A 23488-nucleotide genomic window follows, 5' to 3' on the forward strand; every position below is an offset into this window, starting at 1 on the left:
AAAAAAAATCCCCTCACCATATAATAATCAAAACAAAAAAACATATAGATTAAAGAAAGAATATTAAGAGCTGCAAAGGAAAAAGGTCAAGCAACTTATAAAGGTAAACCAATCAGACTTACACCTGACTTCTCTATGGAAACCATGAAAGCCAGAAGGTCCTGGATAGAGGTACTACAGAAACTAAGAGACCATGGATGTAAGCCCAAACTACTATACCCAGCCAAGCTATTGTTCACTATCAATGGAGAAAACAAAACATTCCAGGATAAGAACAAATTCAAACAATATGTAGTCACAAATCCAGCCTTACAGAAAGTAATAGAAAATCACAACCCAAGGAATCCAACATTGCCAACATTGGGTACAATAACTCAGGCATCTAGCAACCCTTCACCAGCACAACTCAAAGAAGGGAGACACACAAACTCTACTACCAAAAGCAATAAGAATAACTGGAGTAAACAACTACTGGTCATTAATATCACTTAATATTAATGGACTCAATTCACCTATAAAAAGGCACAGGCTAAGAGATTGGATACGAAAACAGGATCCAACATTCTGCTGCTTACAAGAAACACATCTCAACCACAAAGACAGGCATCTACTCAGAGTAAAGGGTGGGGAAAAGGTTTTTCAAGCAAACGGGCCTAAGAAACAAGCAGGAGTGGCCATACTAATTTCTAACAAAACTGACTTTAAACTAAATTCAATCAGAAGAGATCGAGATGGACATTTTATACTCATAACAGGAACAATTCATCAGGATGAAGTCTCAATCCTGAATATCTATGCCCCTAATATAAAAGCACCCACTTATGTAAAAGAAATATTACTAAAACTCAAGGCAGACATCAAACCATACACACTAGTAGTAGGAGACTTCAACACACCTCTCTCACCAATGGACAGGTCAATCAGACAGAAACCTAATAGAGAACTAAGAGAATTATTGGAGGTAATGAAGCAAATGGACTTAACAGACATGTATAGAACACTCCACCCAAATAGGAAAGAATATACCTTCTTCTCTGCAGCTCATGGAAACTTCTCGAAAATTGACCACATACTTGGTAACAAAGGAAACATCCATAGATAGAAAAAAATATCAGTGTCCACCTGTGTCTTATCAGATCACCACGGATTAAAGTTAGAAGGCAACAACAACGCTACTCCCAGAAAGCCGACAAACTCATGGAAACTGAAAAGTCAACTACTGAACCACACCTGGGTCAAGGAAGAAATTAAGAAAAAATTAAAGTCTTCCTTGAAATTAATGAAAATAAAGAGACAACATACTCAAACCTATGGAACACATTGAAAGCAGTGCTAAGAGGAAAGTTCATAGCACTAAGTGCCCACTTAAAGAAAACGGAAAAAGCATACATTGGAGACTTAACAGCACACCTGAAAGCTCTAGAAAAAAAGAAGCAGATGCTCCTAGGAGGAGTAGAAGACTGGAAATAATTAAACTCAGGGCTGAAATCAACAAAATAGAAACACAGAAAACAATCCAAAGAATCAATGAAGCAAAAAGTTGGTTCTTGGAGAAAATCAACAAGATCGACAAACCCCTATCGAAACTAATTAAACAACAGAGAGAGAACACACAAATAAATAAGATCAGAAATGAAAAAGGGGACATAACCACAGACACAGAGGAAATTCAGAGAATCATTAGATCTTACTACAAAAGCCTGAATGCCACAAAACTGGAAAATGCAAAAGAAATAGACATTTTTTTAGATAAGTACCATATACCAAAGTTAAACAAAGACCAGGTGAACAATCTAAATAGACCTGTTAGTCACGAAGAATTAGAAGCTGTTATCAAAAACCTCCCTTCCAAAAAAAAGCCCAGGACCAGATGGTTTCAATGCAGAATTCTACCAGAACTTCCAAGAAGAGCTAATACCTATACTCCTTAAGGTATTTCACAATATAGAAACAGAAGTGTCATTGCCAAATTCCTTTTATGAAGCTACAGTCACCCTGATACCAAAACCTCACAAAGACTTAACCAAGAAAGAGAATTACAGGCCAATCTCACTCATGAACATTGACGCAAAAATTTTCAATAAAATACTGGCAAACCAAAACCAAGAACACATTAAAAAAATTATCCATTATGATCAAGTAGGCTTCATCCCAGAGATGCAGGGCTGGTTCAACATAAGCAAATCTATCAATGCAATCCATCATATAAATAAACTGAAAGAAAAAAAACATATGATCATTTCATTAGATGCTGAAAAAGCATTCGACAAAACCAACACCCCTTTATGATAAAGGTCCTGGAGAGATTAGGGATACAAGGATCATACCTAAATATAATAAAAGCTATTCATAGCAAGCCGACAGCTAACATTAAATTAAACAGAGAAGAACTCAAAGCCATCCCACTAAAATCAGGAACACGACAAGGCTGTCCACTCTCTCCATACCTCTTCAATACAGTGCTTGAAGTTCTAGCAATAGCAATAAGACAACATAAGGGGATCAAGGGGATCAGTATTGGAAAGGAAGAAGTTAAACTTTCGTTATTTGCAGATGATATGATAGTATACATAAGCAACCCCAAAAACTCTACCAAAGAACTCCTACAGCTGATAAACACCTTTAGTAATGTGGCAGGATACAAGATCAACTCCAAGAAAACAGTTGCCTTCCTATACACTAAGGATAAGGAAGCAGAGAGGGAAATCAGAGAAGCATCACCTTTCACGATAGCCACACATAGCATAAAATATCTTGGGGGTAACTCTGACCAAGGAAGTAAAAGATCTATTTGACAAGAACTTTAAGTCTTTGAAGAAATAAATTGAAGAGGACACCAGAAAATGGAAGGATCTCCCTTGCTCTTGGATTGGGAGGATCAACATAGTAAAAATGGCAATTCTACCAAAAGCAATCTATAGATTCAATGAAATCCCCATCAAAATTCTACACAGATCTGGAGGAGACAATAATCAACTTTATATGGAAAAACAAAAAACTCAGGATAGCCAAAACAATCTTATACAATAAAAAATCATCTGGAGGCATTACCATCCCTGACTACAAACTCTATTACAGGGCTACAGTATTGAAAACAGCTTGGTATTGGCATAAAAACAGAGAAGTTGACCAATGGAATTGAATAGAAGACCCGGACTTTAACCCACCATCCTATGAACACCCGATTTTTGATAAAGGAGCTAAAAGTATACAATGGAAAAAAGAGAGCATCTTCAACAAATTGTGCTGGCAAACTGGATGTCAATCTGTAGAAGAATAAAAATAGATCCATCTCTATCACCATGCACAAAACTCAAGTCCAAATGGATTAAAGACCTCAATATCAGTCCGAACACCGTGAACCTGATAGAAGAGCAAGTGGGAAGTACTCTACAACACATGGGCACAGGAGACCACTTCCTACGTATAACCCCAGCAGCACAGACATTAAGGGCATCATTGAATAAATGGGATCTCCTGAGACTGAGAAGTTTCTGTAAAGCTAAGGACACTGTCACTAAGTCAGAAAGGCAACCCACTGACTGGGAGATCTTCACCAACCCCACAACCTACAAAGGTCTGATCTCCAAAATATATAAAGAACTCAAGAAACTAGACCGTAAAAGGCTAATCAACCCAATTATAAAATGGGGCAATGAGCTGAACAGAGAATTCTCAACAGAAGAAGTTCAAATGGCCAAAAGACACTTAAGCTCATGCTCAACTTCCTTAGTGATCAGGGAAATGCAAATCAAGACAATTTTAAGATACCATCTTACACCTGTCAGAATGGCTAAAATCAAAAACACCAATGATAGCCTTTGCTGGAGAGGTTGTGGAGAAAGGGGTACATTCATCCATTGCTGGTGGGAATGCAAACTTGTGCAACCACTTTGGAAAGCAGTGTGGCGGTTTCTCAGGAAATTCGGGATCAACCTACCCCTAGACTCAGCAATACCACTCTTGGGAATATACCCAAGAGATGCCCTATCATACAACAAAAGTATATGCTCAACTATGTTCATAGCAGCATTGTTTGTAATAGCCAGAACCTGGAAACAACCTAGATGCCCTTCAATGGAAGAATGGATGAAGAAAGTATGGAATATATACATATTAGAGTACTATTCAGCAGTAAAATCAATGACTTCTTGAATTTTGCATGCAAATGGATGGAAATAGAAAACACTATCCTGAGTGAGGTAAGCCAGATGCAAAAAGAGGAACATGGGATGTACTCACTCATATTTGGTTTCTAGCCATAAATAAAGGACACTGAGCCTATAATTCGTGATCCTAGAGAAGCTAAATAAGAAGGTGAACCCAAAGAAAAACATGTATATTAACCTCCAGCAGGTGATGAAATGAGACAGAGACAGAGTCCCACATTGGAGCACCAGACTACACTCCCAAGGTCCAAATCAGGAGCTGCAGGAGAGAGAGCACGAGTAAGGAACTCAGGGACATGAGGGGTACACCCACACATGATGGGGGAGAGTCTTCTGGCTTGTATTAATTTCACTGGTTAAATAAAGAGACTGCCTTCCCTTTAATAGGACATAAAATTAGGTAGGCAGAGTAAACAGAACAGAATGCTGGGTGAAAGAAGCTGAGTCAAGGAGTCGCCATGATTCTCCCACTCCAGACAGATGCAGGTTAAGGTCTTCCCTGGTAAGCCAGCTTGTGGGGCTACACAGATTATTAGAAATGGGTTAGATCGATATATAAGAGCTAGCCAATAAGAGGCTGGAACTAATGGGCCAAGCAGTGCTTAAAAGAATACAGTTTCTGTGTAATTATTTCAGGTATAAAGCTAGCCGTGTGGGCAGCTGGGTTGCTGGACACAGCCCCGCCACTCCTATTTCAACAGAGTGGTGCCCAACGTGGGGCTAAATCCACTTAAAAACCTGAGATGGCTTAAAAAGGACAGAGAGAAAATTTAAGACAGCTTTTTGCTGTTTCTGGGTGGCTTGCCGCAAAGAAATTGTCCTGACTCAGCAGCAAAAAAAAATACTGGCTGTTTTAAAATGCTGGCTTTCTGGGCTGTGCCACCATCGCAATCTCTGTCTGGCTCCTGCGGGAGACAGAGCTTTTAAATGGAACATTTGGAGTAAAGTGCTACAATTTGTTTGATGGCAACTAGACTCGCTGTGTGCCTAAAAAAAAGTCATTATGTGCTGTGGCTCAGAGGCACAAGCAACTCCACCACGCTACTGGTGCAATGTGCAAGGATCAGAGGCATGAGTGGCTCCGCCATGTTGAACTGGGTGGGACAAGCAGGCAGTACCTGTTTTTGACCTAGAAATTGTCACAGCTTAGATTCTTAAGCGCTTAGTGATTTAAAGGCACAAAACAAAGTGCTCTTGGATAGGAAGAGACAGAGTACAGATAGTTAAGAGATTAAAAGAAATAAAGAAAAATAAGCCACGTAAAAATGGAAAATTCACAGAGTCTGGATTATGTACATCGTGTTTTCTTTAAAATTTTTGACTGTGAAGGAGCTAAGTACAGAGAAACATTTCATTACATGGGCTGCCAAGCTAAACCAGAATGGATATAAGGGTATTACGATTTCAAAATTTGGGTCTAATATATGATTCTTTGGAGAGGGTCTTCTTTTGTTTTCACAGAGGACCAGACCCTGTGGATTCATTCTATCCCAATATGGTATGATAGACCACGACCTCCCGAAAAGTTGCTGTGAACACCCTCAAAAAATTACTTCACTCAACTGCCAACTGAGCTAAGCCTAGCAGACAGGTTATCCCATAAAAGACCTGAATAACAGCGCCCCCATTCAGCAGGAAGCAGTTTGGAGAGAAAAAAACTGCGCCCATGTTCCCTAAATATTGTTTATAAATGTTCTTTTATATTTAAAGGGGGAAATGATATAGGTATGAATAATTTGCATTGGTATGGATTTTTTTTTTAAATATTTATTTATTATGTATACAATACTCTGTTGGCGTGTATGCCTGAAGGCCAGAAGTGGGTACCAGACCTCATTACAGATGGTTGTAAGCCACCATGTGGTTGCTGGGAATTGAACTCAGGACCTTTGGAAGAGCAGGCAACGCTCTTAACCGCTGAGCCACCTCTCCAGCCCCATTGGTATGGATTTTAAGGTCAATTTTGTTATATGTATATGTATTTCTTGATCTTGATTAACGTATTGTGATTGTGTAGTTCATTTAAAAATGTACTGTATAATTAAGAAATATAGGTTGTTAATGGATAATCATCAATAATAGTAAAGCTTGTAGTCATGTTACTTAGATTTTCTAAATATATAGAGATATATTTCAGATAGGAATTCTTCATATCTCTAAAAGGCTGCAGACTATGGCATTTAAAATATTTTAATAACTTAGGACTTTTCATGACAATGAGACATGTCTGCTCCTGGTGGCACCAATCTACTTCAAGAGGAAGATGGGCATCGAAGAGGATCCTTATGGAGTTTGATAGCCATTTGGGCAAGAAACTGCTCTTGCCTAAACTGTTGCATAAACTGGACACAGAGAACCTGCGGAGAGAGGACGGCTAAACTTGCCCAAAGGTGAGATGATCTTTCGGGGTTCCTGATCTATAAAAGAGTCTACAAAACATTCTGCAGGACACAGCAGAAAATGACTGAACTGTCTTTGAAATTTCCTGCTTCATGGAAATGTCTGCTGGATACTATAGGCCTGAAGGCTGAAGATGGATGCCCCAATGGTACAGAGGAACTTTGGATGACTGTACAGGCAACGAGATGTCTCTGTCATTTCTAGATCTTTGGATTTCTTGTTTGCTTAGGTAATATTATATCCTTCTGGAGTCTTTGATGGAGTTAAAGAATGGTTACTTATAGTTATAGCTTTCCTTAGTTATGATAAAAGATAAAGTAGATATAAATATTGTAACTGTAATCCTTGCTTGATAACTGTTTTGTTATATGTAATCTTACTATATTAAAGTGAAAGCCTTTCTTTTTTGTTTAAACAGAAAAAGGGGAAATGATGGGGGATAGTCTTCTGGCTTGTATAAATTTCATTGGTTAAATAAAGAGACTGCCTTGGCCCTTTAATAGGACATAAAATTAGGTAGGCAGAGTAAACAGAACAGAATGCTGGGTGAAAGAAGCTGAGTCAAGGAGTCGCCATGATTCTCCCACTCCAGACAGATGCAGGTTAAGATCTTCCCTGGTAGAAATGGGTTAGATCGATATATAAGAGCTGGCCAATAAGAGGCTGAAACTAATGGGTCAAGCAGTGCTTAAAAGAATACAGTTTCTGTGTAATTATTTCGGGTATAAAGCTAGCCGTGTGGGCAGCTGGGTGGCGGGACACAGCCCCGTCTCTCCTATTTCAGTACACACACTGAGACAATGGGGATGTTCTTTTGGGCACTCACCAAGGCCAGCTGGCCTGGGTCTGAAAAAGTCTGGGATAAAACCGGACTCACTGAACATAGTGGACAATGAGGACTGCTGAGAAGTCAAGAACCATGGCACTGGGTTTTGATCCTACTGCACGTACTGGCTTTGTGGGAGCCTAGGCAGTTTGGATGCTTACTTTACTAGACCTGGAAGGAGATGGGAGGTCCTTGGACTCCCCACAGGGCAGGGAACCCTGACTGCTCTTAGGGCTGATGAGAGAGGGGGAGTTGATTGGGAGAGGGGGAGGGAAATGGGAGGCAGTGGCGGGGAAGAGACAGAAATCTCCAATAAATAAATAAATTTAAAAAAACAAAAAAAATAAAAAAAATAAAAGTGTAGTTTTACAAACTTTAGAAGGGAATAGAGAGGACAGACTATGTAGTAACCAAGCAAGATTTTGAGAACCACAGCCCGGGAATTTTCTACCAACAAATGTGCAAGTATTTCATTAGATAAAGACAAGGAACAGTCAATTCAGGGCAGTTTTGTTATATCAAATAATTTTAAATACAAGGAAAAGTCTTAATTTTCAGAGTCTCCTAAGTGTTGGAATGATAGATAGAGTTCTGTGCAAGTCCATGATCCAAATAAGAAGCTTAGTCCTGACTATCCACACACACCTTCAGCTAAAGAAAATGGGTGCGCTTGCTCTCCAAGGCACTTTGCCAACGTGCTGCTGTGGGCGTTTCTATAGGAGAGCATCCTGCTTTAGTTACTCAGAGTATTTAAGAAGAAAAACAAAACCTACACACTTCCAAGCATTTCTTCGGAAACCTGAGCAAACGGATAAAGGAGTGGCAGTTCTCTTGCTTAAAAATACCATCATTATTAACATTTGAAGGAAATTCTCACTGGCTCCTGGAAGGTGCATAGGTATTGTATATAATATATGAAAAACAGAACACACTGGGCCTATGCGTCCTAGTCTGGTGTAAGCACACACATCTCAAGCCTTACTGTGGGTCAGATTCATCTCGTGACTTCATAAATGCCTGATGGATATACCTGGGGCAGAGGTCCTCCATTTCAATGGGCTCCAGTCATTTCCTGGGCCACATTTTTATAGTAGCACTACCATCAAAGTGTAAAAGGTCTGGAAAGGGAGCGAGTCCACCACATTTAGGCTATGAGGCCTAGGGAGAAGGTACTTCCTTGCTCAGAGCCAGTTACCCTGCCAGCAAAAATGGAAATAGTCTAACTCTTGAATCCGTTTTGCATTGCTATTGAGAGCAGGTGAGCTGGCGGTACCGACACTGGCCGGTCACACACCCTGAATTTCACTCATCACAAGTCATCTGTGGTGGCCTGAATGAAGCCCTTTCTGAGATGCCGGCACACTGACTCACAGTACTTGTAAGTACCTCATCTTACACGGCAGAGGAGACTCTGCAGATGGAGAGACTACTCTAGGTTATCAGGCACGCCCAGTGTCATCATCCAAATCTGTATCAGAGGGATAGAGGAGGCCAGTCAGGTGGAGAAGGAGAATTCCAGAGGCTGAAGCAGAGGCCGGAGAAAAGACAAAAGATCACAGGCTTTGAAGATGCACAAGAAGGTAAGAAATCACGCAGCTTTTGGATGGGAGAGGCTTCCCAGGAGCACAGCCCTGCAGACTCAGGCTGTGCTTTTGTGCTTCCAGACCCGTCCGAGTGAGCATGCCCTGCTTCAGCTGCTCGGATGAGTGATTTGAGCACGGGCTTGCCTCCCTTTACAGAGCAGAAGCTCCTGAGGCTGACGCTCACAAGAAACTTAAGCATGCCGCAGTCACTTGGGCAGCACTAACATACAACTCTTCCAAGACATTTTATATAAGTGAAGAATCAACCTATGTTACCCATTTCATGGAGTTACAGCAATGCAAATACACGGGCATGCACGTGTGTGTCAGTAGCACACACGAGGCTCGCTGCAATCTCTTGTTCATAATTATATCATCACATTCCAATTGCTCATCCGCTCAGAACTGCTGGATTCTAACGAGGCTCCTGGGGACACTGTCAGTGGGTCGATGACTCAGTGTCAGCAGGGCCGAGAAAAGTCACCCTGGGCTTGAGAGCTGAAGGGCTGGAAATCGATGGTCTCAGTAACATGTACAAGATCTTAATTTGCCACTTTTAATGTGGCTAATCTCACAGAGAAGTTATATTAGAAAATAAAAAACCACTTAAAAAATCATAAGAGAACCTGTAAAATGAAGACCAAAACCAAGCTGGAGCCTTAGCACAATGACTCCTCCCACCACCTATGCATCGGTTTCCTGTTAACTCTCAGCGGCCACAGGCCTTGTTTTCTCATTTCCATTGTTAGGCCCACAGTGACCATGCTGTCATTGACATTCTTCACCCAGGGAATAGTTGTGGATGAATGAATGTTACAATGGAGAGTTACAATGGAAAAGGGTATTATTTTCACTAAAAAAAGTCATTATTTGGAAAGTTGTTTTGCTTCATTTTGAGTTAATATCTACTTGACCCAAGATACTATTTATAGTAGAATTAAAAGCATGCCTCCTGATTTTATCTGCTTATTAATATATGCATTTGGTCATTAAAAATGTGCTAAGCAGTCAAAGTAAATAATTACTTTTCTAGGCAGCCCTGGTGTACGTGTTAAGTGAGGGAAGAAACTTCCTGCATATTTAAAAAACTGTAACTAGCTTTAAAACATTCTATTTAATTTCTGACAAAATATTCAAAACAGTCCTCTGTCTGGCTCAGCTAAAACCCCTGAGCACAGCGCAGATCTTCAGAGGTTGTGAGTTCTGATCCAGTCACCTTGGATATAAAGTGTGTGCAGAAGGTTATGGGCTCACATGTTAAGATCTTCTGACCAATGGTTAAGACTGATCATAAAAATGTTATCTTTTCATTTATTTGTGTTCACTGTATTCTATTTAAGAAGCATTGTAATTGCAAGAAAAGCTTTTATTTTACATCTGATTTTGAAATGTGATTGAATATATTAACATAATTCAGAAAAAGCTGGTAAACATCCACGAGAACATGTTATATAATTCCAGGCAGCCTCATGATATCCTGAAGCCACTGCACAGAAAGATGTTAATTTTGTATCTATGTTCAAGGGTCAACAGAACCAGATCTTTGCCCACCATGTGGGCCAAGCTGATGGCACATGGGGCCCTATCACCCTGAAGACATTTGGCAACAGTGATGATGTGCTGGGTTGGTGAAGCCATCCCCTTGTTTGCCTTACTATGGCAGAAGCTAAGCCTATAGCTGTCTCCACATTGTAGTATCTTAACACCCGCGAACCTTTATGTCGTCACAAATGGTCAATAAGCAGGTAGTACTTAACTTCACTTTAAAACAAAGGACTGTGTAGAGCTGCCCAGACGGTCACCTCTGTTGTACAGGGAGGGTGGTGCTGGCCCCATTCCACGTGTCTGGATCCAGGGACTCTGAACTTGTTATGGGATCTGGGTCTCTCCATCACTCAGCTCTGCTTTCTTACTACTTTGTAGCCCCAGGCCATGTTGGGGTTTGCATTCTTGCTGTTTCTGTGGTTTCTTGACTCAAAAACTGAGAGCCTGAGGTGAAGGGACTGTCTCCTCCCACCTACTTCATCACAAAGGGGCAGTGAGCTGGCGGCCCAGGCTCCTGGTTCTGAGATGACTGTCTTCCGTTCCCTCTTCCTGTCACTGTTTTTACAGGTCCAATCCAGGACAGATGAGGAGCCATGGCCACACGCATGACTTTGTGTAAGACACCAGCGACCAGAGACAAAGACACTCTTGAGAATATTTCCTGCTTGTTGTTCGCCATGAATGTTAAAGAAAACCGTTCCAGCTGCCACTTTCCTAGTGCATCTTCGCTCTGGGTTGAGTTCGGGTGCACAGGCAGTCACAGCAGGAGCTGGAGAGCGATACCTGGAAGGTGCCCTGCTATTTGCAAAGTGTCTCGGCTTCTGGAGCAGTTAAGACAAGTAGAGTTAGACAAGTGCAGATGTTCCCAGATACTGCTCATGACTGCTACCTGGTCTCTAAGTCACTTCTGCTATAGTAAGCAGATATGGGAGCAGGGAAGGGGAAGCAGCCATGGAAGCTCGCTCTGCCTCTCTGATGGGAAGGGCCACCTTCTCCTTGCTTACATTTGATCACTGGATTGAGGGTCTTTCTGAGACAAAAGGATATTGAGTGAGGGTGTCTGAGAGAAGGAAGAGAGTTCCAGAAATGTCCAAACACTTTTTCCTCCTGAGCCCTTCTCACTTGCTCCCTTCTCTTCCCTCCTGCCCTCCCCTTCTCCTCCAGGGAGCAAAGCATGGTCAAAGCAGAAACGCTTGAGGGCCAGCATCTCACTTTTCTTCAGGGAACTATCCCATTCTCCAGACAGCATGGCTGTCGTGGAACTCACATCACAGTTTAGCTTTGGGCCCATGCGAGTCAGGTGAATGTGGTCTGTGACTCTGACTGGACTATCCAAAACAGGTCACTTTGTTTGTGTTGTGATTTCTATAAACCTAGAACTCCCTATAGAGCTAGTCAAGTGGAAAGCACAGCTGAGAGATGGAGAGAGAGATCAAACTCAGATAACAACCTCTGAGCCACTGTGGGAGAAATAAGAGTGTAAAAAGCAAAGGAAGTCGGGTTAGAGAAATGGTTCTGTGGTTAAGAGCTCTTGCTGCTCTTGAAAAGGACCTGGGTTCAATTCCTAGCACCCCCATGGTAGCTCACAAGAATCTGGAACTCCAATCTGAGAGGATCTGATGTCTCTTCTGGTTTGTGCATACACTGCACATACACACATGAAGGCAAAACAGCCATACAGAGAAAACAAAAATTGAAAAATAAAGACAACTAAAGAAGGGACCAGATTACAGTTACAGATTATTGGGGGCCTTGAGTGCCAGCCTCAGCACCCCAACAGGGTCCAGCTAAGATTTGCCATAGCATTTGAAAACCTGGCTAATTGATCTGAGGGTAAACCTCTACATATTCTTTATTCGTTGGGGCAAAGAAGCAGCGAGGAGAAGAAGGAAAAGGTGGCAATCCCCACCCAGTCTCTAGTTTTTACAGACATCCTTGGGAAATGCCACAGGCAAAGATAATCACATTTAGAACCACAAAAAGAGCAGGTACAACCTGACAAAGCAGCACACCAGAACAGGTGACACCACCCAGGAAAGAGCCAGCATCCGAGGGGAAATACCTGACATTCCAAACAATTACATAAAGCTACTAAAAGTCCCTGAATCTGGACTTCACTCACAGCCAGACCTGTCTGTCAGGTAAGGACTTCCTATTCGTGTGTGTGTGTGTGTGTGTGTGTGTGTGTGTGTGTGGAGGGGGATTGTCTCTACGTAAAAGTGACTGCTAGAACAAAGAGTGAACGTTTTCACTCTAAGGCCGCCAGCCTCTGGTGTTAGAGAATGAATTCCACGCTGCTGCTGAGGCATTTTGAGAACAAATCCCATTTCAAAGGGAAGAATGAATCATGGTTTCACAAGGTTTTTACAGATTTGACAGTGACTTTTCCGAAAGGCAAGTGCTCCTGCAGCTGTGCTGAAATGGGTTCTCCATGTGGATGTGTACATTTCCTGTGGACTGGTCAACTGGCCTCTCAGCTGTGCAGTCACTGTATAGATAGTCTTATGGGCTCCAATGACAGAGCAGAGTTAAAATTCCAGTGTTTGGAAGTCATGTTTGTCCTTGGAAATGTAGCAAGGAGACAGAGAGGGAGTGGGTTTCCTATTAAGTTTGGATCATCAGAATTGTGATTAACTTCGCCAAGTTCTAAACAGAAAGTGAGCACACATTTTCTGATATTCGATGACACCAGAACCACCTTGAAGAATAAGAACAATACCAGGCAGAGCTGTCTCCGGAGGAAAATCTCCCTTTCCTGCCTATAACCTGTCAGGGTTAGCTGAAGAAGAAAAGATCACCCATGACAACGCAAGGCTTACCTGGCATGGCGTGGATGAGGTCGCCACAAAGAACAAAGAATTTGGGTTTGGGGTTCAGCTTGTTGATAGCCTCAACAGCTTGCTTAGTGAGACGGATCTCCTGCTCCCATTCATCACCACCACTGTCACAATCCCCACTGGACCAGGCCTTCATCAGCCCAAACTGCGGGTCTGCACCTTGGATGAAGTAGAATGGGCCTTTCCATTCCCTTTCCTTTTCTAAGAAAAAAAAAAGGTGGGGGAGGGATGAAAGAAAATCGGTCAGTGAAGGCATCCAGGTTACCATGCAAGTGGAAACAATACTTTTCTTAAATTAGGTCGGCCATTTGGATAAGATGCTCTGCAAACACACTGCTTTCCTGTCACTGTCTGGAGGATTTTGATTTATACTAATTACACCGGAGAGCTGGTGATTCCCAACGGCCGCAGGAAACCACAGGCGCTGCTCCAGCCCTGTCCCCAAGCTGTTTGTCTAAAAGCTAGACATCAAAAATGAACCAGAGACCACAATGGGGCACAGTGCAGAAGACATTAATGTTCAGTAATAGTGTTCTAATTGGAATTAAAAATACCCCAAACCAACGCTGCCAGAATGTTATATTTAAATTACCAGGTAAAGTGCTTACGACTCTTTTCTTCCAGGCTTAATGGCACCATTTGTGCTGTTTTGGGGGAATGCAACAGAATTTTAATTATAAAACTTGGCATTCAAAGTTCTGGCTATCTGGTGGGAGATGCAGCGCCAGGAACAAAGTCTTGAAATCTTGGAATGAGTGGATCAATATGAAAAGGGAAAAAGAAAAGAAAAAAAAAAGTCAATACTAAAAATTCAAAGGCATTGTGAACTTGGTGACAGCACACTGTGAAAGTGAACATGGGAATTCTATTTCTTTCAGTTTAAATGAAGTAGAACCAAAACTATATAAAAAAATAAACCAAAAGACCCCCCCACACACACACTGTTGTGTTGTTACACATATACAAATGGTGAAATAATTACCACAGCCAAACAAATTAACATAGCTATCATTTCAACTTTTATACGGGGCTTGTGAGAAAAGCTAGCATCTAGTGTTGGCAAATTTCAAGAATATAACACGTTATAAAGTCACCAAATGTGCAGAACAAAGGGTACCTGATCCTTGAGCTATCATGGCCTTTAAGTCCATCCACAACCAACCTGATCTAATTGCAGGCAAGGACTGGCAGGGACTCTGGTGTGCACCTCACTGTTCAGGGCAGAGAGCAAGCTCTACTGAAGAATTTGACTCCTTTTCATTCAGTCCTTGCTGTGTGTGATAGAAAGACCAAGACAGTCCCTAAAGGTACTACCCAATAGTATTTTCAGCCTTTGTAACCTTGAGTATGGGATATACCTGCTCCCAATAAACAGAACATAGTCAACAATGTCCCTTCAGTACAGGCTGGAAGAAGACCGTGATCTTCTTCCTCTGCTTTCCCTGCTCCCTAGTCAAAAGCTGTCATATCAAGGTGGGTACACTGGCACAGGCTTTTAATCCCAGTGATCAGAAGGCGGAGACACATTCCAGGTCAGCCAGGGGCTACATAGAATGATTTTGTCTTAGGAGAAAACTAAACAAAGCTGTCATATAGTAAATTGTCCTATGGGGTGGCAAACTAGGCAAGGAACAGACGGAAGAGTCTGGCCAAGATCCCAGAAAGAACTGCATCCTGTCAATGGCCATGTGCATGGACCAGGAAGAGGATGTCCCTTGCTGAGCTTTTGGGTAAGAACAGTGCCTTAAGTGGAGCCTTAGTGGCAGCAGAACCCAGCAAATGTACCCAGACCCCTATAGGGGACTCTGTAACAATGCAGGCTTGCTGCTTCACACTGCCGAGTTGCCAGATAATTTGTTGGTGGCAATAGATAACTACAAATCAAGCTGGAGACAATGGTGAAGGGAGAGAAACTCTTCCTGAAGAGCTGAATACGCTTCATAAAAAACGAAAAAGAAACAACAAGAACCCTACTAGATGCTTTGTGTTTTTAAAGTTAACTGTTGGTAACATTTTCCTATTATTTCAGTAGTAACCTCTGTATGCCATTGATCGCCTTTAGCTATGTTCTGATTTCTGAGGTCCTTTGCAGAACTATTTAAAACATATAAATTAAACAGAAGCAGATCCGGGAAGTAAGTGGCACCCAAGGTCACAGAGTAAATCAACCTGCTGACACAGTTTAGAAAGTTTCCTGCAGCAAACATTTTAATAAGTGGTTTCCCATGACAAATAGCCAAGAGCCTCAAAAAGTCAATAGTCCTTGGATCTATTAAGATAAATCTTTCATTCCATATTTACTTAGTAAAAACTTAGAGTGTCAATTTTATGATGAAGAAGTACAAAATAAATAGATTCGACTTGTTGATTCAAAAATACAGCTTTCACCTCAAAGGGGAGAAAAGAGTTTATTCTGGAGCCAAATATGAGACCATGTGACCTTGCCCCAAAAAACAGATTCAAGTGACTCCAGATTCTATTTCCAACATGGAAACAATTTCATGAAGCTTTTAAATAAAAGAACACAGGAAATCATAAATCAAAACATTCTTCAGATATGTTGGTGGAGACATCAGGTAGGTGATGGCATTCTAAGCCTGTTCACTACTAGAAGCTGTTGTGTACATTCCAAATGATTTAACTAATGGCCACAAAGATATTAGGTCAAATACACAGAAAGGCAATAAATGACTCCTAAGTGGGCTAAAGACGACCCAAGAAAATTTGGATCTGTACTTGCACTATTGCAAACTGTCCATGTCAGTGACTAGACAGTTAATCAGCCTTCGTAGTCAAAGCTTTCAAGACATTCTCATGCATGTTCGATACCCAGCTACTGTAGCAACCTCATCAGGCAGCTGTTGGCTCAGGATCCTGCACTGCAAGGTATCCTTTAAGGGTTTTCTCGGGGGCTGATGGTCATTAGTATCATCTTAATGTGAATCATGCTGAACAGTCCGACAGCATGGTGACGCATGTCTGCACACCCAGCTACTAGGGATGGAACCAGAAAGAACTGGAGCAGGAAGCCACCCTGGACTACATGGTAGGTGTTTGTATTTTAAAAGGAGATGGCAAGAGAATCCTGATAACATGAATTCCATACCTTTCCCTCCAGTGAAAGAGAATGAACTCCCAAACATTGTCCTCTAGCGTCCAATAACACAGTTGACATACAGATGCCTACACACACACACACACAAATACACACAAACACACACATACACACACGCAAACACACACACAAATACACACATACACACACGCATATATACACACACAAATACACACATACACACACACACAAATACACACATACACACACGTTGCCTGAGATCTCTATCCTACCAGGTCCCGCAGCCATTCAGTCCCAAAGAAACACACAGAGGTCTACATTAATTATAAACTGGTTGGCCTATTAGCTCAGGTTTCTTATTAACTAATTCTTATATCTTAAATTAGTCCATTATTCTTGTCTGTGTTAGCCACATGGCTTGGTACTTTTTATCAGTGAGGTGTTCTCATCTTGCTTCGTCTGTCTGGCTTCCTCTGTGTCTACTGCAGACTGTTTTTCCTCTTCCCAGAATTCTCCTGTTCTTGTCCCCTGCCTCTACTTCCTGTCTGGCTACTGGCCAATCTACATTTTATTAAAGCAATACTACTGATAAATCTTTACAGGGTACAAGATCATTGTCCCACAGCACACACGCATCACTGTAAAAGTAAATTTGAAGACATATAAAGATCAGACTGAATTAAAGCAACTAGACAACTGTTGTCCTGGAAGGGGGACTGTTCTGAGTGCCCATCTCCTTCATCTCTCAGGGGTCAGCTTTTTACAGGATGAAACTGAATTCCAAAGTTCAGGCTGACCCCAGGATATATGACCTGTGTGGCATCCTTTCCAGGGCAAAGCTACTGTCTGCTTCCCACCCCAGCTCCTCAAGACGCTCTGGAAGCACTGTCAGAGTAGTCCAAGTCCCGGCAATTAGCTAATCTAAGACATCCCTGAATGAGTTGATTTATAGAGCTTTTGTCACTACTGAAAAACACATGCCGAGAGACCCCATGTCCCCCTAACTTTTCCTGAGAGACTGTCCTCTTAGAGGTAAATGCCTGACAAATCTAATTAAGGAGAACTGCCTGGAAAGGAGGCTGGAGGGAGGAGGGAGGAGGGAGGAGGGAGGAGTGCTGGCAACCTTAAAAGTCATGCAAGGTAAAGAGAGGTATCTGAGCTCTCTGTCCTGCTCAGGGCCAGCAACATCAGCAGGAGGTGGGGCCTAGTCAGTTGAATCCCGCATTGACCTGTGACCCACTGACATCTGAGAATAGCTGGTCTGCAGCCAGCCCAGCTAGGACGCCTGCTGGCAGGAGACTCAGGGTGGGGGAGGGGGGGACAATACTGAGACTTCAGTAACAACACTCTGAGGAGGCTTTTTTTTGTTTGTTTTTAACTGCAACATATTTGGGGTTGTACTTTTCCTGTTCATTTCTTCTTTTTTTTTCCCTGACTCTTTTTAGCTTAGTTAGGTATTTGGTCCTAAACATTTCTTAGTATTTTTTATGACTATCCAATTATCACATTGGAAATTGCTTTTCCAAGATTATTTGAATGATAAGAGCTTAATTGAAGAATTCTTTAGTGACTGGTGAGTTCTAATACTTCATAATATCTATTTATGTATTTTGGAGAGAGGGCACATGTGTGTTTGTATGAAGAGGTCAGAGGACAACCTTTAGGAGTCAGCCCTCTTCCCACAGTGTGGGTCTCAGGAACCAGACACAGGTCATTAGATTGGTGGCCAGCACCTCTGCTCACTCACTTGCCTCACTGGCCCCAGCTCTGATGCTTCAGCTCCTACAAGACATGGTGTTGCACAGTGAAAACAGCCATAAGCATGGACGTGTGCACCACACACAAGCACAGAGCACAAACAGAGGCATGGTTTTTCTTGTGGGAGAACCCAAGCAGGGGTTCTAACCGATGGCTATGACGAAAACATGATCAAACGTTGACAAAGTGTATGGGATGAGCGACAGAACACAATGTGCTGGTTAAAGAGTCTCAGATCTGACCCAGATGGCGCCTGTGGTGGCTTGAAAGAAAATGGTCCCCAAAGAGAGGGGCACTATTAGGAGGTGTGGCCTTGTTGAAGGACTTGTGTCACAGGGGAGGGGAGGGGCTTTAAGGTCTCCTATGCTCAAGCCCAGTTTCACAGGTCACTTCTTGTTGCCCAGAGATCAAGATGTAGAACTCTCAGCTCCTTTTCCAGCACCATGTCTGTCTGCACACTGCAATGTCCCACACGACAATAATGTACTAAACCTCTGAACTGTAAGCCACCCAATTAAATATTTTCCTTTATAAAATGTTGCCATGGTCATAGTGTCTCTTCACAGCAACTGAAACCCTAAGATTGGTTGTCTTTTACTCTTTACTCTTTGGGGGGCCTCCCACCCAACTCCCAAATAAATATACATGGAGACTTATTTCTTATAAATGCCCTGCCTTAGCTTGGGTTATTTCTTGCCAGTTTTTCTTAACTTACATTATCCCATCTACCTTTTGCCTCTGGGCTTTTTCCTTGTCTTACTTCTGTGATCTTACTCTCACTCTGACTCCATGGCTGACTGGGTGGCTGGGTGGCTGGTCCCTTCTTTTCTCATTCAGTGACTTCTCTTACTTTCCTTTTATTTATTCTCTCTGCCTTCCAGCTGCACCTAACCTTTCTCCTGTCTTACTAATGGCTGTTCAGCTCTTTATTAGACCAATCAAGTGTTTTAGGCAGGCAAAGTAACACAGCTTCACAGAGTAAAGCAGATGCAACATAAAAGAATGCAGCACATCTTTGTATCATTAAACAAATGTAGTACATCTTTAAATAAATTTCCACAACACTAAGAAAGCACGAAAACAAAGCTATATGGTCCTTACAAATACTTGATATAAAGTTCTGCGACAAATCTACAGATCATTTAGCATTAATACATAATAAATCACATATTTGTTTAATTGAAACACATAAAATAACCATGAATAAAAATGTCCATAATTAATGTATTTTTTAAATTTCATGTGTATATCATGAGTATGTGTGTGTGTGTATTCATGAGTATATATACAGGTTTAAGTGTGCTGTAGTGTGTGTAAAAGTCAAAGGACAAACTCAAGTATCAGTCCTTGCCTTCCACCTTCAGACAGGGTCTCTGTTCTTATTCTGTCCCATAATTAGGAGGGAAAGAGCTGCTGAGGAGGATTCTTCTGCCTCTGCCCCCAAATATCTACAGAGGTGATATGATTACAGACATACATACCAGCTTTATATGGATTGGGGCCTCTGCCTCCATGTCTCTATAAAGGTGCTGGGATTGTAGACGTACGTCCCAATTTTACATGGATTTGGGGATTCATACTCATGTTTTCACACTTGCATAGACAGATGGCTACTGAGCCATCTCTCTAGCCTCCTCTTCAACAAATCCAATTAGCTGTCTACTGTTAAGTAGCAAATTGCCAGAAACACAACAGGTTAAGACAGCACACATATCCCAATCCCTGGGGGTCATGAATTAGGCTCTGCTCACTCTGCCCTGGCCTCAGAGCCCCTCATAAGCAACAACAGGGTGCTGGTCAATGTGGAGGTCTCAGCTGAAAACTCACGAGGAAGACTGCCTCCAAACTCCATGCTCTGTGCCAACTGGACTTAAACGTAGAAGTTAACTAGCCTTGCTACAGGGGTCATCCTTGGTTCCTTGGCATCTCACAACATGAGAATTTGTGTCATCAAAGCCATGGGGGGGGGTAGAATCTGATAGCAACTATATTATTATATTATATTATATTATATTTGTATATTATAATTGTACATGACACAGCCCTGGACATGACACCTCCACCCTCACTGCTTCTGGGGAGCTCTTTATCACAATGAAAGTTGTTAGGTCAGCCAACACCAAGGATAGGGGATCATAATCCCACAGGCAAGGATTCCAGGAGGCAGCATGTGGGGGGATGTGCCTGAGTTAGCCACACACAGCAACCTAAAGCTCTGGGCTAGGCAGTGGCACACACCTGTAACCCTGCACTGGGATGAGGTATTCAAGGTCAGCCTCGGGTAGAGTTCAAGGCCAGCCTAGGCCACGTAAGACTTTCTCTCAAACAAAACAAAAAAACAAAAACAAGCAAACAAACAAACAAAATCCCAGGCCTAGCTATTCATGTAATTAGCTCGGTTAGCTTCAAGTTTGCTACTGACTTTGTAGTACTGAGAACTATACCCATTTATTTCGGCCCACCCACAGGAAACTGGAAAGCTTAGCAACAGAGGCTACCTGAGTTATGACAAGTTTCTAAAAACTGAACTTAACCAGCTTTTTATTTAACCAAGGTGATACTGAGAGCGTCTCAGGCTGGAAAGATGCACAAACCCGGCTGCCCAAAAGTTGTTGATCACTATGTAGACATCTTGTCTCCAGAAAGTTCCTCCAAGTGGAGTGACTCAGTAAATGAGATGAACGCATAAATGAAGCTGGCAAGGCCCGCACTTTCTCCCCATAGTCTCTGATGATCACAGTCTGCCAACAGCATGAGGCGGAACGCAGGGTACGGCTGCTGCCCAGACACCAGCTTCTGAGGCTGCTAATTGGTGATCTCCAGACACGCCAAACTCAAGGTCTGGCTAGCAGATGTGTTCTCTTAGACCCACGCACTGTTTACAAAATTTGAAATCTGTTGCCAACATTTTAAATTCATATTCTATACGAATATATATATATATTAATGCATGCCTGGATTTCTGGAGTCTCTTGGAAAATCTGGTCACACTGCGCTCATATGACAAATGCCAAGGATTGGCTGAAATGCATGGTCCTTCCACAGGCCCTGAACTTGCTCTAGCCCACACACAGTCAATTCACCACCTGGTTCCCATCTAGGGAAACTCTTCTATTGTGCCCAAGGTGAGGAAGAGGAGACCCAGAAAACACAGAAGGAGTAAAAGCAGTTTCAAATGCCCTACACATTTGGGATCAGGTGGTTTCCATCTGAGCTCACACAGAAGTCACGAGCCAACACCTCAAGGTTGCCACCAATTTCTACTTTAAAAGCTTTAATTTTAAAAGTTTTACATTTTTAGAGAAAAAAAAAACTTGTCTTATTAAACCAAGTTATCTGTCGTACACAGAGTTACAAGGTCTGGCTAACTCTGGTTTCCGCTGCCTGATAAGAGACTATCATGGCAACCATCTTGCAAAATTAAGGGATTAATAGTGGATCTTGGGTGAGAATAAACTCCTCACAAAAAAGCCTCTGAGATTTTTCAACCGTTTAATCAGGTGCAAGGCAACCTGACACAGGGATGAGTCTTAAAAGCCTGTGGGAATCACACACTGCCTCCCTGAGACTGCTTGTGTGCTAAACCCTGCGGAAAGACAGACTCAAACTACAAGTCTCTTTACAGTTGGCACTGTCAGTGTCTCAGAATAAATGTCGGACCTGTTTCTGCCAATGTATTTCTTCTTGCTCACTTGTATTACCATTTGGGTATATTTGTCAATTGTTAGTAGAAGCCGACTTTTAATATATTCTTAAAATTAGAAACATCATAGATTCTTTTGCTACTGCCTGCTAGTCACTGTATACATACATATATACATAATAAATAATATAATAAAATCACTGTTCTTATCCCATGACTAGGAAGAGGCTAAGGAAAGTCACTGTGTCATGAATGCCTGTTGCTGTAATAACGTACGCACTCATGATATGCTACACAGAGAGCCCCAAATGACTACAGGTAAAATACAATGATAAACAGATCTCTTAATTTTTACAAAGGGGGGAAAAATCACACTTTCTGTCTTAGGGTTTCTGATGCTGAAGAGACACCATGACCATGGCAACTCTCACAAAGGAAAACATTTAATTGGGTCTGGTTTATATTCAGATGTGTAGTGTAGTCCATTATCATTCTGGCAGGAAGCATGGTGGAATGCAGGCAGACTGGTGCTGGAGAGGTAGCTGAGAGTTCTGCATCTTGATCTCCAGACAGCAGGAAGTGAGAGAGTCACTGGGCGTGGCCTGAACTTTTGAGACCTCAAAGCCCACCCCAGGTGACACACTTCCTCCAACAGGGCCACACCTACTCCAACAAGGCACAGCTCCTAATAGAGCCACTCCCTATGAGCCCATGGGGACATTTCCTTTCAATCCACCACACTTTATAGACTGAGTTTGGTTAAACACAGCACAAAGTGTAAGACCCTGTCTGAGCAGTCTGGTCAAAAGGCCTCAGGCAGAACTACCTCACATCACTACAGGGTACAGCAATTTAAGAATTCAAGGTGTTGGTTCCTGTTCATTTGGCAAACTCAAAATAACACATAACTAGACAGCTAAAGAATTAATTTTAAAAGGAGTAGGTAGGTTTATTTTTCTTCAAATGTCCAAATGTTGAATTTAAAATTCATGCATTTCACTCACAACTCATCCTGGCTTTTCCCCCGGGTACCTAAGTTCTGCCACCATCACCTCTGGTCCCTTAGTCTACAGATCTTGGGATCATGTCTTTGAAATCACACAGCCAGCCAAGCTCTGACTTTCCTTTTCTACAACATTGCCTGCCCCAGTCTTCCTGTCCTGTACTGCAACCCCCTTGGGTCTGCTCTCTGCTGGTCCAGCTTTAACAGGGCTTCAAGAACAACTCTGCAGCAGGTGATGAAAGGAGACAGAGACAGAGACCCACATTGGAGCACCGAACTGAAATCTCAAGGTCCAAATCAGGAGCAGAAGGAGAGAGAGCATGAGCAAGGAACTCAGGACCGCAAGGGGTGCACCCACACACTGAGACAATGGGGATGTTCTACTGGGAACTCACCAAGGCCAGCTGGCCTGGGTCTGGAAAAGCCTGGGATAAAACCGGACTCTCTGAACATAGCGGACAATGAGGACTAATGAGAACTCAAGAACAATGGCAATGGGTTTCTGATCCTACTGCATGCACTGGCTTTGTGGGAGCCTAGGCAGTTTGGATGCTCAACTTACTAGACCTGGATGGAGGTGGGGGTTCCTTGGACCTCCCACAGGACAGGGAACCCTGATTGCTTTTCGGGCTGGGGGGGGGACTTAAT

At 42.3% G+C, this 23488-nt stretch overlaps 1 protein-coding gene across 1 annotated transcript in view; it reads right to left on the reverse strand.

The window, feature by feature from the left end:
• Cpped1 (calcineurin like phosphoesterase domain containing 1) overlaps positions 1-23488 on the reverse strand; it is a 142895-nt gene that overhangs the window by 106461 nt on the left and 12946 nt on the right. The window contains exon 2 of the mRNA XM_075942060.1: positions 13343-13561. Coding sequence (XP_075798175.1) covers positions 13343-13561 — 219 coding nt within the window. The remainder of the gene's footprint in view (positions 1-13342; positions 13562-23488) is intronic.

The sequence above is a fragment of the Microtus pennsylvanicus genome, chromosome 11 (genome assembly GCF_037038515.1).
Source record: "Microtus pennsylvanicus isolate mMicPen1 chromosome 11, mMicPen1.hap1, whole genome shotgun sequence".
NCBI classification, from domain to species: Eukaryota; Metazoa; Chordata; class Mammalia; order Rodentia; family Cricetidae; genus Microtus; species Microtus pennsylvanicus.